Genomic DNA, 23,797 nt, shown 5'->3' with positions numbered 1-23,797 from the left:
ACCCAAGGGGTGGGGGGGGAGAAAACCGGCTGTGAATTCTCTTCTCTCCATTGGTGCAGGTTCACCAATAGGACGCCAAACTGGCACGATTGGTGGCTGACGAGCCAATGAGGTCGATTCCCACCATGGCTGCTTTCACCCCATCGAAACTAACAAAGCTCCCCCCCCCACCCCTGGGGACAATCCCCCTCGCCCACCGGGGACAGCTCCCCCCATGTCACTCTCCAAATGACAACACTCAAAACCCAGGGCACATCCAATGGTCCAGCTGACTAAAGTTCAGGGATCAGGAAATCTGGATTAATGAATATTGATATTCCAGAAATCAGTTCTTGTTTTCGAAAACCACCCCCTCTGCCCAAAAACAACAAGTTGCAAGTTAAATTCATGTTTATATATATATTATATATATTTTTTTAAAGTTCTGTGCTTTTCCCTGGCAGACCCTCGTTCGTGTTGGAGGGTCTGGGTCCCACAGACCCGGGTTGCTGTCTCATGCCTTCAGCAGGGGTGGGGGCCCTTTTTTCAAGCGTGAGCATCCACAGTAAATGCTGGTGGACTATTCGACATGGTAGGCCATCGCAGAAGAGCACGACCTGGGCTTCAGCACACACCCACTAGCGGCTGCTGTTTCCCCCCCCCCCCCTAGCCCAGGGACACTTAACTCCTGGCACTGGAATATCCAAAAGATCAAAGGTGAAAGTTCAAAAGAAAAAACTAAACCCACCAGACGGTTGTGGTTTGTTTCTCACTGTGTACGAGGCGGTGCTCAGTCCCTCTACTCCCTTTTGCTGTTCGGTTCGGCCCCGTGTGGGGTATATGACACTCCACCATAATTTATGGATATAACCCATGTACAGAAGTGCAGCTGATATCCCAGATGGCAGGGGCCAATGTAACAGCAGACATTTGCGTGGAATGCTGGCAGTCCCCATTACCTTTCCAAACACTCTGTCGTTTGCTGCCTGAAGTGGGGTGGAGAGACGTATAGATCTGGTTTGAGAGAACCCTGCTCCTTCAGCCCACCACCCCACTCACTCCCGTTCCTTACAATAAATGAGTTGACCGTGAATCCACTAAATCCCACCAGTCGTCCTCAAGCCCAATTGAATGTGGGGCCAATCAACGTCACCAGCGTTTTCTACGAGAACACGAGGGGGAGCCTTATTCCACCTCTCCTCCAATTTGACAAAGGGTGAATACAATCAGCTCTTCAAGTCCTGCAGGCAAGAGTTTAAACGGAGCAGGATTACTTCAGAAATCCCCCCCCCCACCCCCACCTCCACCATTTCCTCCTCCCTTCTCCTGCAGGGGTACAGCGTTCCAGGTGCCAGCCGCCCTCTGATACCTCACCCAAGCGGGGGTGCTCGCAAGCTATTCAACCACAGAGGACGTCACAGCCCAGTACGATGCTGTCCTCGCCCCTTGTGTACACATGCACTCTTAGCTGAGGTCAAGAGCAGGAACCCAAGCTCATTCTTCCCGTCTACTGCGTTGGGCTCAGAGTTCAACAGCAGCACTTCTAGCACTGCCCCAGCTGATTCCAGCAGACTCAGTAAGAGATCTAGCGGGAATCAAACCAGCTTGGTTCAGTATCAAAAGTCTTAACCAGAGTCTTAACCAAGTAGGCCAATTTGAAGCATGGCCTGGATCAAGAACTCAAACGTCAGACAAGGGCACCAGGTGCTTAAAACTGGCAGGAACATAGTTTTAATGCTTCACCTCTTCTCAAGGTGGCAGTCTGTTAATCACCGCACTGTGCAATCTCACCAAATCCCATGACTTTCTCCAAGACATGCAACTGTTTAAGTGCAGGTTAATGAAAGGGCCTCAATCAGATTATAACAGGAAACCCAAACGTCGCAACTGTATATCACAATATGAATTATGAAGTATGAATCCCATATAATCCCTACATGAAGCTTCCATCCCCTTCCATCACCAAAGCCTGGCCAGAACTGCTAAAGGAGTCACCGCAGCTGGTGGCCGCCATCTAGCCAGCAGTTAAATACAGTCCATGTGGCACAGACTGCCACAGAACAGGCGATGCATCACACTTTGAAAGAAAAGACAGGACTGAGTTACATTAAAAGTCGATTCTGGGTTGCCAAAGAACAAGATGGGCGACAAGTCCCTCTCGAAGTGGTTTGTACAGTTCTGGAGATGAACCAATTTCTCCCCTGCCCCCACTGCCATCAATCAAAAATCTGCCTGATCTGCCGTATTGCTAATCATGTCCGAATAATCGAGTCCTGTGCTGGAGGCATTCCAGCCAATGGTTGACCAGCCCGAGGATGGGTTGAATATCATGACCATGCCAGACCGATTTACTGCCCTCTTAACAACTCAAATTTTGCCCAATAGGTTAAGGCACCCGCCCCCCGCCCCCCCACCAACACTCCAAACACTCAAAAACCTGTCTTCTCCTGCCCCCTCCGTACTTCATTCCACTGTCTTGCTACCTTCTGTACATAAGGCCCACTGGGTATTGGATAAATAGAACATTTAAAAAAAAGTCACTTGTCCTGAACTCCCTACGTCCTTCAGCTTTTCTCCTTACTTGGGCCCCACTCCCACTGGCCCGGCCCCACTCCCACTGGCCCCATGGCTGCTCTACACACCCCTGTTAAAAAAAACTGTGCTTGTTGAATGACCCCTTGCTTTGGAATCCTATTTATCCATTTCAAATCATCTTTTACTCCATTGAACTGTTCCTCAGGTAGGGCTGAAGTCCTCCTGGTTAGCGGATGAGCCAACAGGTGGATCCATCAGAGTTGAGCTCAATTAGGTCCCGTTTGTAAATCAACTCAAGTAAATATGTTCCCTTTCCCACAGTGCTCTGGGTCAGAAGTGTTGTAAACATAACAAAAGGAAAATGCCCTCAGTCATGTACCCAGCAAGAGACCTCCTAATTGGTGGAGGCAACTGGACCAATCAGGAAACTTCAATCCAACATGTGCCATGTGATGCTGTCCCTTGCGTCCCTGCGGAGGGTTGAGAGGTCACTGTGATTTCCGTTGGACCTTCGAAGAGTCTCCCTGGTTTTGGTTGCCATCTGGGAAGGAGGAGAAAGTGGGACTATTAACAATGGACAAGAGTTCAATACTTCCCTTAATGGTAAGGACAGAATCATACAGCACAGAAGGAGGCCATTGGGCCCATCATGCCTGCATTGGCTCTTTGAAAGAGCAATCCATTAGTCCCGTTCTCCTGCTCTTTCCCCATAGCCTTGCAAATTTTTCCTTTTTAAGTATTTATCCAATTCACTTTTGAAAGTTACTACTGAATCTGCTTCCACCGCCCTTTCAGGCAGTGCATTCCAGCTCATAACAACTCGCTGCGTAAAAAAGTTTCTCATCTACCCCCACCTTGTTCTTTTGCCAAATACCTTAAATCTGTGTCCTCTGGTTACTGACTCTCCTGCCACTGGAAACAGTTTCGTCCTATCTACTCAATCAAAACCCATCATAATTTTGAACACCTCAATTAAATCTCCCCTTAACCTTTTCTGCTCTAAAGGAAAACCACCCCAGCTTCTCCACATAACTGAAGGCCCTCATCCCTGGTACCATTCTAGTAAATCTCCTCTGCACTCTCTCCAATGCCTTGACGCCCTTCTTAAAGTGTGGTGCCCAGAATTGGACACAATACTCCAGCTAAGGACTAACCAGCGATTTATAAAGGTTTAACATAACTTTGTTGCTTTTGTACTCTATGCCTCTATTAATAAAGCCAAGGATCCCGTATGCTTTTTTTTTAAAAAAAAACAGCCTTCTCAACTTGTCCCACACTGTTGCCGCTGGAATTCCCCAAGGATCTATCCTTGGCCTCCTCCGATTTCTCATCTACAAGCTGCCCCTCGGTGACATCATCTGAAAACACGATGTCAGATTTCACATGTACGCTGACGACACCCAGCTCTACCTCGCTACAACCTCCCTCGACCCCTCCATTTGTCACACTGCTTGTCCGAAATCCAGTACTGGATAAGCAAAAATTTCCTCCAACTAAATATTGGGAAGACCAAAGCCATTGTCTTTGGTCCCGGCTGCAAACTCCATTCCCTAGCCACCGATTCTATCCCTTTCCCTGGCCACTGTCTGAGGCTGAACCAGACCGTTTGCAACCTTGGCGATCTATGTGACACTGAGATGAGCTTCTGACCACATATCGGCTCCATCACCAAGACCGCCTACTTCCACCTCTGTAACATCGTCCATCTCCGCCCGTTTCAGCTCATCTGATGCTGGAATCCTCACTCATGCCTTTGTTACTTCTAGACTCGACTATTCCAATGCTGTCCCGGCTGGCCCTCCCATCTTCCACCCTCCATAAACTTGAGCTCATTCAAAACTCTGCTGCCCGTATCCCAACTCACACCAAGTCCTGTTCTCCCATCACCCCTGTGCTCGCTGACCTACATCCTGGTTCGGAACGCCTCGATTTTAAAATTCTCAACCTTATCTTCAAATCCCTTCACAGCCTCGCCCCTCCCTATCTCTGTAACCTCCTCCAGCCCAACAACCCTCCGAGATCTCTGCGCTCCTCCAATTCTTGCCTCTTGTACATCCCCGATTTTAATCGCTCCACCATTGGTGGCCGTGCCTTCAGCTGCCTAGGCCCTAAGCTCTGGAATTCTCTCCCTAAACCTCTCCGCCTCTCTACCTCTCTCTCCTCCTTTAAGATGCTCCATAAAACCTACCTCTTTGACCAAGCTTTTGGTCCTAATATCTCCTTATGCGGCTCGGTGTCAAATATTGTTTGATAACGCTCCTGTGAAGCACCTTGGGACGTTTTACTACGTTAAAGGCGCTATATAAATGCAAGTTGTTGTTGTTGGTCTGCCACCTTCAAACATTTATGTATGTGAATCGCCAGGTCTATCTGTTCACAGTGTCTTTGATTTTCACCGAACCTGGAGAGGAACGTCGGCCCAGGTCACGGTAAGCCAAGCTTGAAGTCATCATTCTGCACCACCCACCCCCTATAAAATTGTACCCTTTAGTTTATACTGCCTCTCCTCATTTTTCCTTCCAAAATGCATCACTTCAGAGTGCAGCCCGTTTCCCTACAGCTTGCTTAATACCAACTAGTGTCCCAGCTTAACTACTGATAACGCATGGGACTTGTGCAGCACCAAAGGAGGCCACGGCAGGCTGTGGTAGTGTTGTGGTTATGGTGCTGGATTTGCGAGCTCGAGATGCTGAGTTCAAATCCCACCATGGCAAGTTGTGAAACTGACTTCAATAAATCTGGTAATTAGTGGAGAACTACCATTTTATGGTAAAAGCCCAACTCGTTCATTAATGTCCCTCCACTCTTGCAGGGGGAATCCCCAAACACTCTGTGGTACAGCAGTCCTGAGAGTGGTCTTTTGAGCAAGGTGTTGATTCTAATTGCAGCCTTTGATGCAGTGGCTGAGAGTCACAGTGCCTTTGATTTTCACCGAACCTGGGGAGGAACGTTGGCCCAGGTCACGGTAAGCCAAGCTCAAAGTCATCATTCTGCACCACCCACACTGCAGGGAAACCCAAGCAACAGGTCGACAGGAATCACTCTGGGCATTGACTCATAACCTGCCAGTCAGGAGGCAGACACTCTGCCACTGGTGTAATAAAACACTCCAAATCACGGTGCGTGGTGTCAGTACGGAAAGAAAGGTACCTGTGTAGGCCTGTTGTAAGTGGGCTGGCACACTCGATCGGGAAAGCTGTGTAGAACCAGACTGCAAACCTTTCAAAATACCTGTCGGGAAAGAGCGAGAAAATTAAAATGGATGAGGTTCTCCTCATTCTTCCTTTCAAAATGAATCACTTCACACTTCTCTGCATTAAATTTCATCTGCCTTGTGTCTGCCCATTTCACCAATCTGTCTATGTCCTCCTGAAGTCTGTTACTATCCTCCGCACTGTTTACTACATTTCCAAGTTTTGTGTCATCTGCAAACTTAGAAATTATGTCCCCCTATGCCCAAGTCCAGGTCATTAATATATACTAAAAAAAAATCAAAAGATGATTGAAACTAAATCATCTCCCTTTTCTGTTTGTTCCACATACACCATTGTCCTGGAGGGGCAAAAAAGTTATTTTTACATTTTTCCCCCCACTGTTACTAAGGTTCTTTGGAGCCTCCAGGCATCATACCAGATTTTTTTTTAAAATCCATTCTCGGGCTGTGGGCGTTGCTGGCAAGCCCGACATTTATCGCCCATCCCGAACTGCCCTTGAGAAGGTGGTGGTGAGCCGCCTTCTTGAAACGCTGCAGTCCGTGTGGTGAAGGTTCTCCCACAGTGCTGTTAGGTCAGGAGTTCCAGAATTTTGATCCAGTGACGATGAAGGAATGACGATATATTTCCAAGTCAGGATGTTGAGTGATTTGAAGGTGGTGGGTGGTGCTCCCAATAACCTGCTGCTGCCCATGTCCTTCTAGGTGGAGGTTGCAGGTTTGCAAGGTCAACTTTACTGTGTAGTCACCAGTACAAAAGTGCAAGATAACTGATTGGCCAGCAAACTTTCAAATCCATTTTTAACGCATTTCTTCCTCTCTTCAGATCTCTTCTCTGAGCTGAACACTATTACCCACTTATATCAGACCACCCACTTATAACAGGGCAGGAAAACTGGCCAAGGTGTTTCGCTACCTATGCGGGAATGCCTGATCTCAGTGTTGGGCTCAATGCCTCTCTGGTGATGCTGGCTTATTGCGTGACCCAGAGAGGCTCCCCCACAATGCTGGGAACTTACTCTGTGTTAAGTTGTGCTGGAACGTGGCTGAGGTAGATCCAGTAGGCGCGGTGGTTGAGACAGCGGATTCCGACGCGAAGCTGAGTAGGTTGAGCGGGAGCTGGAAGGGCAGGGAAACGGGAACAAGACCGCCCAGCATGCCGAACGCCGCTGAGTTCAGGGACGCAGACGTCGCAGTAAGATTCGTTACATTCAGGGGCGACGTCAATAGGGTCAGAGGTGACGTGTTTGCCAATAAGTTCGGTCCAGCGGGGGCCTGGAAAGAAAGAAAAAGTAAATAAATGCAGAAATGGAGCTACATGAGGCATGAAATGAAAAGGAAAAATGCGAAGAGAGAAAAAAATGTGACATCATTTTTAAAATGAAACTGTCATTCTTCGACAGAGGGAGACGCTCCCTCTCAGTGCAATTTCTCACCATGTTGCCGGGAGGATCAGAGGGCCACTGAGAGGTACAATAGCGATCCAGTCCAGGGTAATACTCCTCCTCGTCTTCCTTCCCTCCCTGCCCCACTCTTCCCACAGTGGCACAGTTAAAAGACTTATATTTCTATAGCACCTTTCACGACCTCAGGATGTCAATTACAGCCAATGAAGTGATTTTTGAAGTGTAGTCACTTACTGTTGTAATGTAGGAAACGCGGCAGCCAATTTGCACACAGCAAGGTGCCACAAACAGCAATGAGATAAATGACCAGATAATCTGTTTTCTATTGATATTGGTTGAGGAATAAATATTGGCCAGGAGAATGGGAGAACTTCCCTGCTCTTCTTCAAAATATTGCCATGGGATCTTTAACATCTACCTGAGAGGGCAGATGGGGCCTCGGTTTAATGTCTCATCCGAAAGACGGCACCTCTGACAGTGCAGCACTCCCTCAGCACTGCACTGGAGTATCAGCATGGATTACGTGCTCAAGTGAAACTCCATAATTCAGCTTCTGCAGGGTCGTACAATCTAACCACTTTGTGACACTGTCGTATTGCCATCCCAGTAGAGTGATTCTTTCCTCTTCCTGTCCTGGGATGGCTCTTGCAGGGGGCTCTATTCCTCAGGCACCAGCCTTGTTCAAGAGTCAATTCTTCAGTTGTGAGCCTTAGAGTGAGTTTCAGAATGCTATTCGACCGTGGAGGGGCAATACAGCCAAGGCCATTCCTGACACCCACACACAGCACGGGCCACTAGACAGAGATCAGGAACAGGAACTTAAATAAGAGCTGCCGAGTTAGATTTCTGGCAAGACTTTAACACGGGGGAGCTAAGCTGTACCCTCAAGAACGTGGTGGGTAATCAAGTGGCGTATCCTTTAAACATTTACAGAATGAATCTCAGCAGGAAGCACGCATTACCCATCAATCCTGTGCAACACTGAAAGCGCCCAGTGTTCCAACACTGGCCATTCTCAGCGAGAAGCCACAAGGGGAAATTAAACAAACATTGAAATTGGATACCTGGGAGTGAGTTACAGGCTGGAATTTAATCAAGGGGTTCGGGTGGCTTATATATGGAACAACGGATATTCCTATCTACACATTTATAATGGAAACCACCTATGTAAACTTGTCCCAAAATATCGCCTATCCAAATGTAAGGCTTCAAAATGGGAATTAAATTACATCTGTGTACCCTGGTCTAATTATGCTCTGCCCTCTAGCCCCACTTCACCTGAAGACAATACTCGGCTCCCTGTGTGCAATGCAGAGATCGACCAGCAACATAATATAGCCAATACCTATGACCGAGTTACAGATGGGAATCTAATCAAAGGGCTTAGGTGATATCAGACTGTATGATAAAAGCAGTTGTTGAGAATGAATGGAACCTGAGATCGGATTCCAGCCTCGCAATTACTGCTTTGTACGCGTTTCCGATTATACCAAGTTCAAATTTCACACCGTCTCGAACCGTTTGATAACGGAGCAGCTTCCACTTCACCTGGCCCCTTGACCTGGGGCGACGCTCACCGTACAGGATCAGTGACTGTGATGCTACTGCTATAGGCTTACAAATCTAGGATTGATGTAATACTGAGGGAGTGCTGCACAGTCGGAGGTGCCGTCTTTCGGATGAGACGTTAAACCGAGGCCACGTCTGCCCCCTCAGGTGAATGTAAAAGATCCCATAGTACTATTTGAAGAGCAGGGGAGTTCCTGGCCAATATTTATCCCTCAACCAATAGCTAAAACAGATTAACTGGGCATTTATTTCATTGCTGTTTGTGGGATTTTGCTGTGCGCAAATTGGCTGCCGCATTTCCTACATTATAACAGTGACGTCACTTCAAAAGTACTTAACTGGCTGTATAGTGCTTTGGCACGTCTTGAGGTCGTGAAAGGTGTTATATAAATGCAAGTCTTTCTTTTTCTTTTAGGGTTGATGAGCAGGAAAATCTACAGCCAGTACGTGCAATCTCCGAAAGCTTGTGATTTTAAAATAAAATTGTTGGACTATAACCTGGTGTTGTAAGATTCCTTACATTTTTTTTTCTTGACATTGTAGTTGTTGTTAAGCTAACTTAAGGGTTAAGTCATGGCAGGAGATCCCAGACCCGTGTCATGTTCCTCTTGTGGGATGTGGGAATTCAGGGATCCTTCCCGTGTCCCTGGTTCCTTCACCTGCGGGAAGTGTGTCCAGCTGCAGCTATTGTTTGACCGCTTGACGGCTCTGGAGCTGCGGATGGACTCACTTTGGGGCATCCACGATGCTGAGGAAGTCGTGGATAGCACGTTCAGTGAGTTGGTCACACCACAGATAAAAATTACTGAGGGAGATAGTGAATGGGTGACCAACAGACAGAGGAAGAGTAGGAAGGCAGTGCAGGGGTCCCCTGCGGTCATCTCCCTCCAAAACAGGTATACCGTTTTGGATACTGTTGGGGGAGATGGCTCACCAGGGGAAGGTGACAGCGGCCAGGTTCATGGCACCGTGGCTGGCTCTGCTGCACAGGAGGGCAGGAAAAAGAGTGGCAGAGCTATAGTGATAGGGGACTCGATTGTAAGGGGAATAGACAGGCGTTTCTGCGGACGCAACCGAGACTCCAGGATGGTATGTTGCCTCCCTGGTGCAAGGGTCAGGGATGTCTCGGAGCGGCTGCAAGACATTCTGGAGGGGGAGGGTGAACAGCCAGTTGTCGTGGTGCTTATAGGTACCAACGATATAGGTAAAAAACGGGATGAGGTCCTACAAGCTGAATTTAGGGAGTTAGGAGTTAAACTAAAAAGTAGGACCTCAAAGGTATTAATCTCAGGATTGCTACCAGTGCCACGGGCTAGTCAGAGTAGGAATGACAGGATAGCTAGGATGAATACATGGCTTGAGAGATGGTGCAAGAGGGAGGGATTCAAATTCCTGGGCCATTGGAACCGGTTCTGGGGGAGGTGGGACCAGTACAAATTGGATGGTCTGCATCTGGGCAGGACTGGAACCAATGTCCCAGGGGGAGTGTTTGCTAGTGCTGTTGGGGAGGGTTTAAACTAATGTGGCAGGGGGATGGGAACCGATGCAGGAAGTCAGTGGGAAGTAAAGTGGTGACAGAAACAAAAGGCAGTAAGGGAGAGTGTACAAAACATGACCGGACAGATGGTCTGAGAAAGCAGGGCAAAGACCAAGGGAAGTCTAGATTAAACTGCATTTATTTCAATGCAAGAAGTCTGATGGGCAAGGCAGATGAACTCAGGGCATGGATGGGTACATCGGACTGGGATGTTATAGCTATTACTGAAACATGGCTAAGGGAGGGGCAGGACTGGCAGCTCAATGTTCCAGGGTACAGATGCTATAGGAAAGATAGAGCAGGAGGTAAGAGAGGAGGGGGAGTTGCGTTCTTGATTAGGGCAATAGTGAGAGGGGATATATCCGAGGGTTCGCCCACTGAGCCTATATGGGTAGAACTGAAAAATAAGAAGGGAGAGATCACTTTGATAGGATTGTACTACAGACCCCCAAATAGTCAATGGGAAATTGAGGAGCAAATATGTAAGGAGATTACAGACAGCTGCAAGAAAAATAGGGTGGTAATAGTAGGGGACTTTAACTTTCCCAACATTGACTGGGACAGCCATAGCATTAGGGGCTTGGATGGAGAGAAATTTGTTGAGTGTATTCAGGAGGAATTTCTCATTCAGTATGTGGATAGCCCGACTAGAGAGGGGGCAAAACGTGACCTCCTCTTGGGAAATAAGGAAGGGCGGGTGACAGAAGTGTTAGTGAGGGATCACTTTGGGACCAGTGATCATAATTCCATTAGTTTTAAGATAGCTATGGAGAATGATAGGTCTGGCCCAAAAGTTAAAATTCTAAATTGGGGAAAGGCCAATTTTGATGGTATTAGACAGGAACTTTCAGAAGCTGATTGGGAGAGTCTGTTGGCAGGCAAAGGGACGTCTGGTAAGTGGGAGGCTTTCAAAAGTGTGTTCACCAGGGTTCAGGGTAAGCACATTCATTATAAAGTGAAGGGCAAGGCTGGTAGAAGTAGGGAACCTTGGATGACTCGGGAGATTGAGGCACTAGTCAAAAAGAAGAAGGAGGCATATGACATGCATAGGCAGCTGGGATCAAGTGGATCCCTTGAAGAGTATAGAGATTGCCGGAGTAGAGTTAAGGGAGAAATCAGGAGGGCAAAAAGGGGTCATGAGATTGCTTTGGCAGATAAGGCAAAGGAGAATCCAAAGAGCTTCCACAAATACATAAAGGGCAAAAGAGTAACTAGGGAGAGAGTAGGGCCTCTTAAGGATCAACAAGGTCATCTATGTGCGGAACCACAAGAGATGGGTGAGATCCTGAATGAATATTTCACATCGGTATTTACGGTTGAGAAAGGCATGGATGTTAGGGAACTTGGGGAAATAAATAGTGATGTCTTGAGGAGTGTACATATTACAGAGAGGGAGGTGCTGGAAGTCTTAACGCGCATCAAGGTAGATAAATCTCCGGGACCTGATGAAATGTATCCCAGGACGTTATGGGAGGTTAGGGAGGAAATTGCGGGTCCCCTAGCAGAGATATTTGAATCATCGACAGCTACAGGTGAGGTGACTGAAGATTGGAGGGTAGCAAATGTTGTGCCTTTTTTCTAAGAAGGGCGGCAGGGAAAAGCCTGGGAACTACAGACCGGTGAGCCTGACATCTGTAGTGGGTAAGTTGTTAGAGGGTATCCTGAGAGACAGGATCTACAGGCATTTGGAGAGGCAGGGACTGATTAGGAACAGTCAGCATGGTTTTGTGAGTGGAAAATCATGTCTCACGAATTTGATTCAGTTTTTTGAAGGGGTAACCAAGAAGATAGATGAGGGCTGTGCAGTAGACGTGGTCTACATGGACTTTAGCAAAGCCTTTGACAAGGTACCGCATGGTAGGTTGTTACATAAGGTTAAATCTCACGGGATCCAAGGTGAGGTAGCCAATTGGATACAAAATTGGATTGACGACAGAAGACAGAGGGTGGTTGTTTTTCAAACTGGAGGCCTGTGACCAGCGGTGTGCCTCAGGGATCGGTGCTGGGTCCGCTGTTATTTGTTATTTATATTAATGATTTGGATGAGAATTTAGGAGGAACGGTTAGTAAGTTTGCAGATGACACCAAGATTGGTGGCATTGTGGACAGTGAAGAAGGTTATCTAGGATTGCAACGGGATCTTGATAAATTGGGCCAGTGGGCCGATGAATGGCAGATGGAGTTTAATTTAGATAAATGTGAGGTGATGCATTTTGGTAGATCGAATCGGGCCAGGACCTACTCCATTAATGGTAGGGCGTTGGGGAGAGTTATAGAACAAAGAGATCTAGGAGTACAGGTTCATAGCTCCTTGAAAGTGGAGTCACAGGTGGATAGGGTGGTGAAGAAGGCATTCAGCATGCTTGGTTTCATTGGTCAGAACATTGAATACAGGAGTTGGGATGTCTTGTTGAAGTTGTACAAGACATTAGTAAGGCCACACTTGGAATACTGTGTACAGTTCTGGTCACCCTATTATAGAAAGGATATTATTAAACTAGAAAGAGTGCAGAAAAGATTTACTAGGATGCTACCGGGACTTGATGGTTTGACTTATAGGGAGAGGTTGGATAGTCTGAGACTTTTTTCCCTGGAGAGTAGGAGGTTAAGGGGTGATCTTATAGAAGTCTATAAAATAATGAGGGGCATAGATAAGGTCGATAGTCAAAATCTTTTCCCAAAGGTAGGGGAGTCTATAACGAGGGGGCATAGATTTAAGGTGAGAGGGGAGAGATACAAAAGGGTCCAGAGGGGCAATTTTTTCACTCAAAGGGTGGTGAGTGTCTGGAACGAGCTGCCAGAGGCAGTAGTAGAGGCAGGTACAATTTTGTCTTTTAAAAAGCATTTGGACAGTTACATGGGTAAGATGGGTATAGAGGGATATGGGCCAAGTGCTGGCAATTGGGACTAGCTTAGTGGTATAAACTGGGCGACATGGACATGTTGGGCCGAAGGGCCTGTTTCCATGTTGTAAACTTCTATGATTCTTACCTGGATACCAGCCGAAGATCCTGAGACAGGGGAAGTCCGGTGTGGGGCGGGCAGCATTTTTATAGCAACCTGAGCACCGCTTCCTGCTCCCTCCCCACTCACATTAGTCCTACTGACAGTTCCACTTGGGCTGCTCCTGTTAGCAGCTGAATTGCTCGGAGCCCCAGTCCGACTGATGGAGCTGTTCGGGCTCATGGTGCCACGGCTGGTGGTGCCGATGCCGCTGCTCCTGCCGACAGTTCCACCGCCGCTCCTGATGGGCGCCACACTCAGGCTGCTCCGGCTGGAGCTCGAGCCGCCCCGGCTGACGGTCCCGGCCGCCATACTCCTGCCGAGACTTCCTGCGCCCGGCGGGCTGGCCAGTTTCTGAGGCACTGAGGTTTTTTTTACAAGGGTCGGCGACTGCTGAACGGCGGTGGCGGTGCCGGAAGGAGAGTGTCGGCCGATGGAAGAGCTGCCGCAGAGCTTGCTGCTGCCTTGCCTGTTGGCAGGACCCCCGGTCAGGACACTCGGCCCCATCGACACATTCTGGCTCACGGTGCTTGAAGGAACGCTGGGTTTAAGTGGACCAGCCATGGAGAAGGGAGGTTTAAAGCCTTGAACCGAGGCGCTCGAGGACACCGTGGCCTTGGGCATATAACTGCTAGAGGTAGACGGGCTGGCGCTGGTCCGAGACACCAGATTGTCCCTGCTGGTGGACGAGGGCGGGAACGACGTCTGATAGGCAGCCGGCTTCTCCGACAGCTGCGGTAAATGACTCGACATCAGATGCTGCGGACAGATGCTCAACTTTACCACCGGGTTTTGGAGAGATTTGCCAGCGTTGACTGGGGTGGGAGACACAAAGCTGTTGTGGTGCAAGCTGGACTGGGATTGCTGTTTGGAAGGTTGGGCCTGCGTCTGGCTCAGCCGCTGTAATCCTGGCTGGTGCTGCTTGGCCGTGCAAGCCACTGAAGGAGCTTTGGGCGTTTGTGGTGAAGGTGCAGTGTAGCCAGCAATCAAGCTGGTCATTCCCGGTCGAGTCCCTTCCTGGGATTTCTTTGTGCCCGAACCGTGACCAAATAATTGACTGAATGTCAAAGGGACAGGAGAAAGGGCAGCCACTTTTGGAGACGGCGCAGCCACTTTTGGAGACGGCGCAGCCACTTTTGGAGACGGCGCAGCCACTTTTGGAGACGGCGCAGCCACTTTTGGAGACGGCGCCGGAGGCGGAACCTTGGCTACGACCTTTTTATCTTCTTTCACGACAGGCTGAGGTCGAGCTGCAGGTAGGACAGAGTTATTTATAACCCTAGCGGCCTTGGCTGCGCTGTTGAAGACAGACAATGCGTCCGACACCGATTCTAAAGAAGGGGGCTTAAGGGACAGATCCTCATCCAGAGAGTCATCCAGGTAAATGGTCTCCCGGTTTGGGTTGCAGCTGGAGCTTGAGATACTGATAGGCATGACGTTGCTCACTGGCAGCACTCTCAGGCCAGCACTGGTGGGAGTCGTTAGTTTCTGCTCTTTCTTAGGGCTTGAATCCTATTTAAAGGAAAATGAAAACTTGTTAAGGGTCAGCAATTGTAACATTTGTCAAATCACCTCACCTCCATCTCATCATCACCTTCCTGGGCAAGCGATCACCCCCCTCAATACAAAGAAATAACTATATAATAATGGTTGAGCCCGTACAATTTTAAGTCCTTTCCTGTTTGCAGAACCAGAGGGGAAAAAAGTCACGACTTTTGATTGGTAATACAACCCTTGAAAGACTGGAGCAGGGGTGGGGGGGGGGGGGGGGAGAAAGAGAAAAAAGGAGATGCAATTGTCCGATTAGGACCTTGGAGTGTGACCACAGTAAACACCAGTGTGAGCTGCTACTTAATTAATGTCCTGTTGCTTCTCCTGTCTTCTTGAAAGCCCTCAGACGGCCAACATGTCCAGGGAAATTTCTCTCTCCCTGGACCGACTATTGTCTGTTTTCAGTTCTTACACGGAAATAAAGCAAAGAGTGAGCAGGCTAGGGCTCTTTTCTCTAGAAAAAAGACGGAGAGGTGACCTGATAAGAGGACTTAAGGTTCAATAGGGTAAACGTAGAGAAGATGTTTCCACTTGTGGGGGAGACCAAAACTAGGGGTCATAAATATAAGATAGTCACTAATAAATCCAACAGGAACTCAGGAGAAACTTCTTTACCCAGAGAGTGGTTAGAACATGGAGTGTTTGATGTGAATAGCATAGATGCATTTAAGCGGAAGCTAGATAAGTACATGAGGGAGAAAGGAATAGAAGGATATGTTGATGGGGTTAGAAGAAGTAAGGTGGGAGGAGGCTTGTGTACAGCATAAACACCGGCATGTGCCTGTTGGGCTGAATGGCCTGTTTCTGTGCTGTAAATTCTATGAGGCTGTGCAATATCAAACATTACTCATTAGTAATTTGCGCTTAAAACATAAACTTAACTGGAAATTTGAAAAAAAAGTCCCTTCACTCTTTCACTCATTTTCTTCTCCTGTTTCCTACCCTCCATTTTGGAAATGTGAGTCAGTTTAGAAAAACACGGGCCTTTTAAACTTTGCCAGGAGATAATATGATTTACTTCTGAAGAGGTGTTAACCCGTTTAAAATAAATGGACCATTGCCCCCGAAAGGAGGGGAGAGTCTCAGGTGAACACACTAAGTGTTCAGATATCATTGTCCTGCAGTGTATTTCGTGCCTGTGACTGTCCACACGAGTCTCTGGTCTTGGGGGGACCATTCGAGAGGTCATTTGAAGCAATGTCCTCATGGGGGGTGGGTTGAGAGAAGGGGGAAGAGAGAGGAGGGAGGGTGGAGAGAGGAGGGAGGGTGGAGAGAGGAGGGAGGGTGGAGAGAGGAGGGAGGGTGGAGAGAGGAGGGAGGGTGGAGAGAGGGTGGAGAGAGGAGGGAGGGTGGAGAGAGGAGGGAGGGTGGAGAGAGGAGGGAGGGTGGAGAGAGGAGGGAGGGTGGAGAGAGGAGGGAGGGTGGAGAGAGGAGGGAGGGTGGAGAGAGGAGGGAGGGTGGAGAGAGGAGGGAGGGTGGAGAGAGGAGGGAGGGTGGAGAGAGGAGGGAGGGTGGAGAGAGGAGGGAGGATGGAGGGAGCAGGAGGGCGACCGCACAAGTCGGGGAGAGGGAGCGGGAGGGAGGGAGAGAGAGAGAGGGGGATTATTCCTGCCTCAGATCCACAGAGACTATCCATTTTCAAGTCTCGGACTAGCCCCCCAGGCACCAGCTGAGACTGCTGTGCTGTGTGTGGACTGGCCTTCCACTCTGGATCTGGATGCTGACTGGGAGTCTCTGAGTCCCTACAGGCAGGAGACTGGGGCACTAATATGATATACTGAGCAAGGCTAATAGGAACAGGAGGTTGCAGTGACCAATACATCAGGTTTGCCTGCATAACACTGCACCCCAAAACAATTCATGGTATTTAAAACACTGATAAGGCACTATTTGAATGCAAGTCTACTTTTCTATATTCAGGTTATATTCTAGCTAAATAAATCCAAAAAGTACACTTGAGGGAGAAAGAGGAGCAATTGGAAAGGGAAGGACTCACCTTTACTTTAGGCTTCGGTGCAAATATCACCTTCTTCTTGGCCCTAGGAAAGAAGAGAGTGAAATAAAGAAACCTTCACTGCAACAGCCTAATCCCAAAGAGCATTGCTTAAAAGGGATTGAAAATAAAAACGTGATGTGCACAGCATATCAGTCAGCATCTGAGAGAGAAAGATGAATTAATGTTTTTGGGTGGGTCCTTCGGTCAGTTTTGATGAAGAGTCTCACCTGAAACCTCGAGCTGTCCTTTTTCTTTCCTTTGCTAAAATGACCCGCTGCACATTTCCGACTTTCATTTCAGATTGCTGGCATTCTTTTTTTTTGTTATTTGTTCTCGGGCTGTGGGTGACGCTGGCAAGGCCGCATTTATTCTGCGCCCTAAGTCACGGTGGTGGGTCACAGCTGGGTGGCTTTGCGGGGCCACTCGAGGTGGGTCACAAGAGTCAACCATGTCGTGTGTGTGGGACTGGAGTCACGTGTCGGCCAGAGCGGGTCGGGGCAGCAGGCTCCCTCCCCTGAAGGACGTCCGTGAACCAGTTGGGTTCTTAAGACAATCCAGAAGCTCTTATGATGACGACGGCCCACAAAATCAGAAAATTGACTGAATTCAGTTTCGCAGTTAGCCACTGTGGGATTTGAACTCACGACCTCTGGACAGCCAGCCTGGTACCAGAACCACTACACCACCGCACCGAATAACTCGGTCTCTTATTGGTGAAACTCCAGTTTCTGAATATCCTAACAATGAAATAGCTCTCATCTCACACCTTAATTCATTTTGGGGTTTTAAACTGCTACGCTCCATGCCTGCCACTGGACTGATCATTGGAACGGGCGGAGATAGGAAGTCAAACAGGGAAAAGTTACCGAGAGAGGTGCGTTTGGTTTATAAATCGTAACAATCTCAGCAAGGCAGTCGAAGGTCAGCACTTCTGGGCATCTTATCTCGTCCACAGAATAAACGCTTTGCTCTGATCGTGCCAGTAACCAGGAGCACTGAGACGCTCACCAACTTGGAGTGACCCATAATGGTCAGGGGGTGTTGGGGGGATGGAGAACAGTCAGTTCTGCGTTGAAATGAAGTGTGGCAGGAACCCCAAATGCTTAGTGAGCTTGTGCAGTGCCCAGCTGAGCTGTACAGACCCAGAAGGGCAGCAGGGTCAACCTCAGTTCGTGCTGAGTCAGCTGATCTCCGCTGGGGTGGCTGCGGGGATGCTACAATTTGTCTCAGCGCCCTGGGGCTGGAGTGAGCAATGCTGGAAGTGCTCGAATGGTCAGGATTGGGGGTTGGTTGTGCTGCTCCACGCAGTCGAATAGCTTGCTGACACTGTCCGAGCTCATACATGGCCCATAGAACCAGCATGGCTTCAACACCCTTGGGGCTGGGGCTGGGGGGGGGGGGGGGGGAGAAAATCTGTGGGGAAATATAAAGGTTTAGAAAGAACAAAAATCTCAATTTTTTTTGAGTGAAGAGCAGAAGAGGGGTTAACTCCTCGTTGTTCAATGCAAGGTCATTGAGAAATAAAAACAAGACAGCACGACTGTGAATGTGGGGCACCACTGCATAATATCAGGCTGAAGAATCACAGTCAATAACACTGGATCACAGTGACTGAATAAATCAAATTCCATCTTAATCACAGTGTTTTGGAGATCCAGTTCGGAGACTCCATCCTTTTTTCATATGAAAACTGCAAGGCAGTGGCTGGACTGAAAAATAGAACCACTGGGAAGTAGTCTAAAACTGCTCCATACAATCGAGAGCCACATTTTATTTGAGTTGCTGACTCCCAATTCTCTCCATCCTATACCTCTCCCGCCAAGAGTGTACAGACTGCCACAAAATCATAGAATCTTACAGCACAGGAGGCCATTTAGCCCATCATGCCTGTGATGGCTCTTTGAAAGAGCTATCCGATTGGACCCACTCCCCTGCTCTTTCCTCAAAGCCCTGCTAATTATTTATCAAGTATTTATCCAATTCCCTTTTGAAAGTTATTACTGAATCTGCTTCCACCGCCCTTTCAGGCAGTGCATTGTAGATCATCATAACTCGCTGCATAAAAAAATTTCTCCTCATCTCACCCTTGGCTTTTTTGCCAATTATCTTAAATCTGTGTCCTCTGATTACCGACCCTCCTGCCACTGGAAACAGTCTCTCCTTATTTACTCTATTAAAACCCATCATGATTTTGAACATCTCGATTAAATCTCCCCTTCTCCTTCGAGCAGAGAAGGTTAACAACCCCAGCTTCTCCAGTCCCTCATTCCTGGTGCCATTCTAGTAAATCTCCTCTGCACCCTCTCCATGGTCTGTCAGTCCTGCTCCGAAACCACTCACACAGCAGCTGAACTGGAGTCATTTATTTACCAGACTGTTCAGGGACATGAAATCACTGCAGCTTTAAAAAAATGTTTTTAATTATGCTGTTTAACTCCTTGGAACAAAGTTGGATGTTTAAATTAAAGTTTGCAATCCTGTGGAATTACTGTCGTACTTTCAGAACTGAAGAGATTTCACCCTTTCCTGCACTCTCCTTAAATTCACTGCAATAGAGGTCATAGCTTTAAGAGTGAATGCAAAGACTCTTCCAATAGCCTAGAAAGTATATGCAGCACCCGGTGGGGTACAACTATTTAGACCAGCAATGTGTGTGCATCTATATACAATTTATAGCCTGTGGCATTGTGCAGTTTCTAAATATTATTTTTGCTTACAACATGGGTGATGGGAGATTTCACAAATTCTCTCCACAGCACCCCCTAGTGGCCATAGCCAGCAACTACACCATTACCAGCAATGCTTCACACACAGGATTTCCATTCTGAATGTTTCCGTTCTAAACGTTTAGACAGGCAGCTTCAATGTTAAACGTTAACATAGAATCGTCATCAAAAACCATGAGGAAGTTTGACAGAAAGTACATGCATAATACACACGTACATATTACACACATACATGTATAAGTGAAGTGCCATGGGACATTTTCCTGTGTTAAAGGCGCCATATAAATGCAAGTGGTGTGTGTATACACGCCTATATATGAATGCACACGTATATGTAACACGTGTGTTACACACACATATAAACAACTTGCATTTATATAGTGCCTTTAATGTAGTAAAAGGTCCCAAGGCGCTTTACTGGAGTGTAATCAGACAAAAGAAACCTAAAAATACATAGAGAAACACAGACAGACTGGACCTCAACTGTGCTGCCTTCTGCAGTTGAGTAACCTGCTGACACTCACTGCCGGAGCTGACACATGAAGAATGGCTCTGGAGAGCTGCACGAGCCTGCAGAATGCTTTCCAAGAAAGAGTCTGTCCCTTCAGGGGAGGGGGGCGGAATTGGGAGGGAGAAAAAACCCAGTGGGTGTGGTTTTACTCACGGTGTGGCAGTCAGGTGATTGTGCACTCTCTTGCTCTCTTTAAGCAGCATCCTGCAACAGAACAGACACATCTAATAACATCAAGGTCCTCAACCAGGTCTAATCAGCGATTTCCGGGGTGTTTGGGCAGGGGTGGGTGGTGCACACTACATCTGTGCTGATCTGGGTGTGGGATGTCAATAGAACGCTCATGTTTCTCACACCAAGTCTGTAATAGGTGCAGAGTAAAACTCCCTTTCCTCTGCATCAACATGCCCTAACCCTAATCTAAAACAGTACCCATTTACAGCATGATTTGACATTAGCCTTTCCCACACCAGTTGTCTCTGTGACCCTGAGTGAGCAGTAATTTTGCTGTCGGCCTCCGTCCACTATGAGCTGGCTCTGAGTGTCCCTGCTCTCTGCACTTAGGACCCCGGTGAAGCAGTGCTTAAACAGAGACCCCCCTGGCGGCAGTGTCCCATTTTCCTTTACTTCCCGCCGCTGCACATACAGGGCTCCGGAGGCTGGAATCCCACAGTTGATGAGGACAAGGCAGGGAATGTGGCTTTGAGCAGAGCCCCAGTGTGGATCGCTAATTTCAAAACTACCTCTCCCAAAAAGAAAAAAATGTCTTCTCTTCCACCAAAATTATGAACGGCTTTGACAGAGTAAATAAGGAGAAACTGTTTCCAGTAGCAGGAGGATCGGTAACCAGAGGACACAGATTTAAGGTAACTGGCAAAAGAACCAGAGGCAACATGAGGAGAATTTTTTTTTAATGCAGCGAGTTATAATGATCTGGAATGCACTGCCTGAAAGGATGGCGATTCAATAATAACTTTCAAAAGGGAATTAGATAAATACTTGAGGGGGAAAAATTTGCAGGGCTATGGGACTAATTGGATAGCTCTTTTAAACAGCCAGCACAGGCACGTTGGCCCGAATGGCCACCTTCTTTGCTTTATCATTCTACGATTCATATCAGTTGTCACCCAGTGTTTCTAGACCAAGAAGGTGGGGCGGGGGTCCACCCGATTCTGTTTTAATCACCTAATCGAATTTCATGGGAGCAACAATTGGAGGACTCGCCCTCAGATGTTTCCTCTCCTCTCTCCTGCCTCCTCCCTCACCTGGATGTCCAACTGGGATGAGCAATTCTCTCGCCACGCCCGAGGGAGGAGGGGAGGGGAGGGGGAGCTGGAGGGTAAAGGGCCGGAACCTTTTGCTCGAGCTGCTCTGAGAACGGCCTGTGCCACCAGCCACAGCCTCTTAACTGACATCCCGAGGCGCAGTCTCCCACCTCTTGGGGTCTCCATACACGATCAATCGGTCTTACTCCTGTTCCTATGACCCACCATAGCAACAGGATCCCATTTCCAAAGGATTGGAGTGCATGAAATTGCACATCTAACACTGACTTGATTTCATTCTACACATACTGCCAGGTTTAAAGAGGTGCCCAGCTCGAGGATTATTGAGGTGATCAGTGTGCTCACTAGTGCACAAGGCTTTAAGCTGACTGAGCTCTCGGGGGACACGGAGAGGCGAAGCGGCAAGTAAGGTCAGGTTCTCTTACAAATAAGCTGGCTCGTCCACCAACAGAGGGTGCCTCCAGCTTTGTTCAGCTCTCACCATCCTCAATGGGCCAATAGCCACACAGAAGAAAAAAGACTTGCATTTTTATAGCATCTATCACAGCCTCAGGGTGTCCCAAAGCACTTTACAGACAATTAAATACTTTTTAAAGTGCAGTCACTGACTTAACCCAGCAGCCATTTTTTGCACAGCAAGGTCCCAAAAACAACTGTGATAACGACCAGATAATCAGTTTTAGTGATGTTGGTTGAGGGATAAACATTGGCCCAGGACACCGGGTAGAACTCCACTACTCTTCTTCGAAATAGTGCCATGGGATCTTTTACGTCCGCCTGAGGGCAGACGGGGCCTTGGTTCAGCGTCTCATCCAAAAGATGGCGCCTCCAACAGTGCAGTGCTCCCTCAGTACTGTTCTTAAGTGTCTGCCTGGATTTTGGAGTCTCTGGAGTGGGACTTGAACCCGCGACCTTCTGACTCAGGCGAGTGTGCTACCCATTGAGCAACGGCTGACAAAGCTTGAAATGGGGTCCCTGCACTAAGCGCTCGCCAGTGCCCCTTGCTGGAAAAAGCAAGTGTGTGCACGGCAGGCGAGGACAGGATTTTGGTGGGGGATGCTGTGATACCTTCCACGGTCGACAACGCTGCCGACAAACTATCTGGGATCACACATGAAGGCGGCAGACTCGGGGAACCGTGTCCACAGCATGAGGCAGTGCCAGCTGGAGAAATGCAGGAATGTCCGGTAGGCAGACGAGAGAATTAGGGGTTTTGATCTCCATCTCAAATGATACTTCACCCCTGTTATAAATTGGATAGCCAGGTGGTGAAGGATAGAATACTAAAGCCTGGTCTTCAGTTGCTTCCAAGCCTTTATTCACAGAGTTCCACATTACACCCGAGATAAGCTCTTATAAATGGGTACGAGAGGTCTCAATTGATATGCACCACCTGAATACAATTAACACTAATTGATACAAATCACATGCATACACTTAACAACCCCGTGAAGCTCTTCAAATTGGAGTCAGGCTGTGTCAGGAGGAGAGACGGAAACCTGGCAGGTGAAGCCAGTCATTGAGGTGGAGACACAGGTGCTACTCCTCACTCTACTCACCCTTGCCTTGCGAGCCAGGACGATGGCGCTTGTGGGGCTGTTCATGGACTAGACAATCCCTTTTCCCCAGTGAATGGTTTTACCTTGGGGGGGGGGGGGGGGGGAGAAGAAAGAGACACACAGTCCACCTGCTCGCTGACATGATCAGCCCTCTGAACAGCTGTGTGGCCCGTACAGAAAAGGCCATGCTCAAAATGTGAGGAGAAAAAACAGATGAACAAAAAAAAAATCAGAAAGAAATAAAGTGCTCAACGACAAACTAATTCTCAGAGATCTGTCACTCTGCAATTCATTTGCTTCCTCTTCAAGAGGCACAGACGAAAACAAAAATCAGCACATCTTACCGTGCCTGCATCCAACCTTTGGGCCAGATAGGTTTCACCTCCGTCTCCATAAAAACCTTCAGATAATCCTCCACCGACTGTGACTTGTTTTGCTCCAGTTCGTAACATCCCAGTTTTATCTTCACCAGGTTACACAGCAGGTCCCTGATCACAGCAACGTGAAAGAGAGAGTGTTGTCGGAATTTGGACAGTTTTTGGTCAATCACCGTACACTGTTTATTCTCTCCTCCCACTCTACTCCAAAATTCTCACTTCCCTCTCCTGAAGGTGCTGCCTCTTGCTGGAGTACAGATCCACAGGCCTGCCAGCCCTCCGCTACCCCAGCACGCGTGAGACCAGACAACAAGCGCAGTCATCGAACTCAGCAGAGTGGGAATCGAATCCGGCATCTTCTAGTCTATCCTGCTTTGATGCTACGCAAAGGTTACCCATTGGCCACCATACGTTACTGTATCTACAGATACCCAGTCAGTTAGTCAAACCTTGTTAACAACTATTAGAGTACATACCCCTGTAATACATGCTCTCTGGTGCCAAGTGTAGCTGGAACAATTCTGATCATACACAAATCTTTGAAGGCTGCA

At 48.1% G+C, this 23,797-nt stretch overlaps 1 protein-coding gene across 3 annotated transcripts in view; it reads right to left on the bottom strand.

Annotated features, from left to right (window-relative positions):
- Positions 1-2,395: 2,395 nt before the first annotated feature.
- Positions 2,396-23,797, bottom strand: part of LOC137305747 (ubinuclein-2-like) — a 69,069-nt gene continuing 47,667 nt past the window's right edge. For 2 of the 3 annotated variants that reach the window (XM_067974694.1, XM_067974696.1), the window contains 7 exons: positions 23,214-23,357; positions 20,178-20,228; positions 16,788-16,830; positions 13,229-14,752; positions 6,745-7,000; positions 5,665-5,745; positions 2,396-3,055 (listed from right to left, as the gene is read on the bottom strand). In XM_067974694.1, the coding sequence (XP_067830795.1) occupies positions 3,003-3,055; positions 5,665-5,745; positions 6,745-7,000; positions 13,229-14,752; positions 16,788-16,830; positions 20,178-20,228; positions 23,214-23,357 (2,152 nt within the window). In that variant the 3' untranslated portion in view covers positions 2,396-3,002. The remainder of the gene's footprint in view (positions 3,056-5,664; positions 5,746-6,744; positions 7,001-13,228; positions 14,753-16,787; positions 16,831-20,177; positions 20,229-23,213; positions 23,358-23,797) is intronic. The other variant, XM_067974695.1, reaches the window with a different exon arrangement.

The sequence above is a fragment of the Heptranchias perlo genome, chromosome 40, assembly GCF_035084215.1.
Source record: "Heptranchias perlo isolate sHepPer1 chromosome 40, sHepPer1.hap1, whole genome shotgun sequence".
In the NCBI taxonomy this organism is placed as follows: Eukaryota; Metazoa; Chordata; class Chondrichthyes; order Hexanchiformes; family Hexanchidae; genus Heptranchias; species Heptranchias perlo.
The sequence above is the reverse complement of the archived record's forward strand: the minus strand, read 5'-3'. Positions and strand labels throughout refer to the sequence as shown.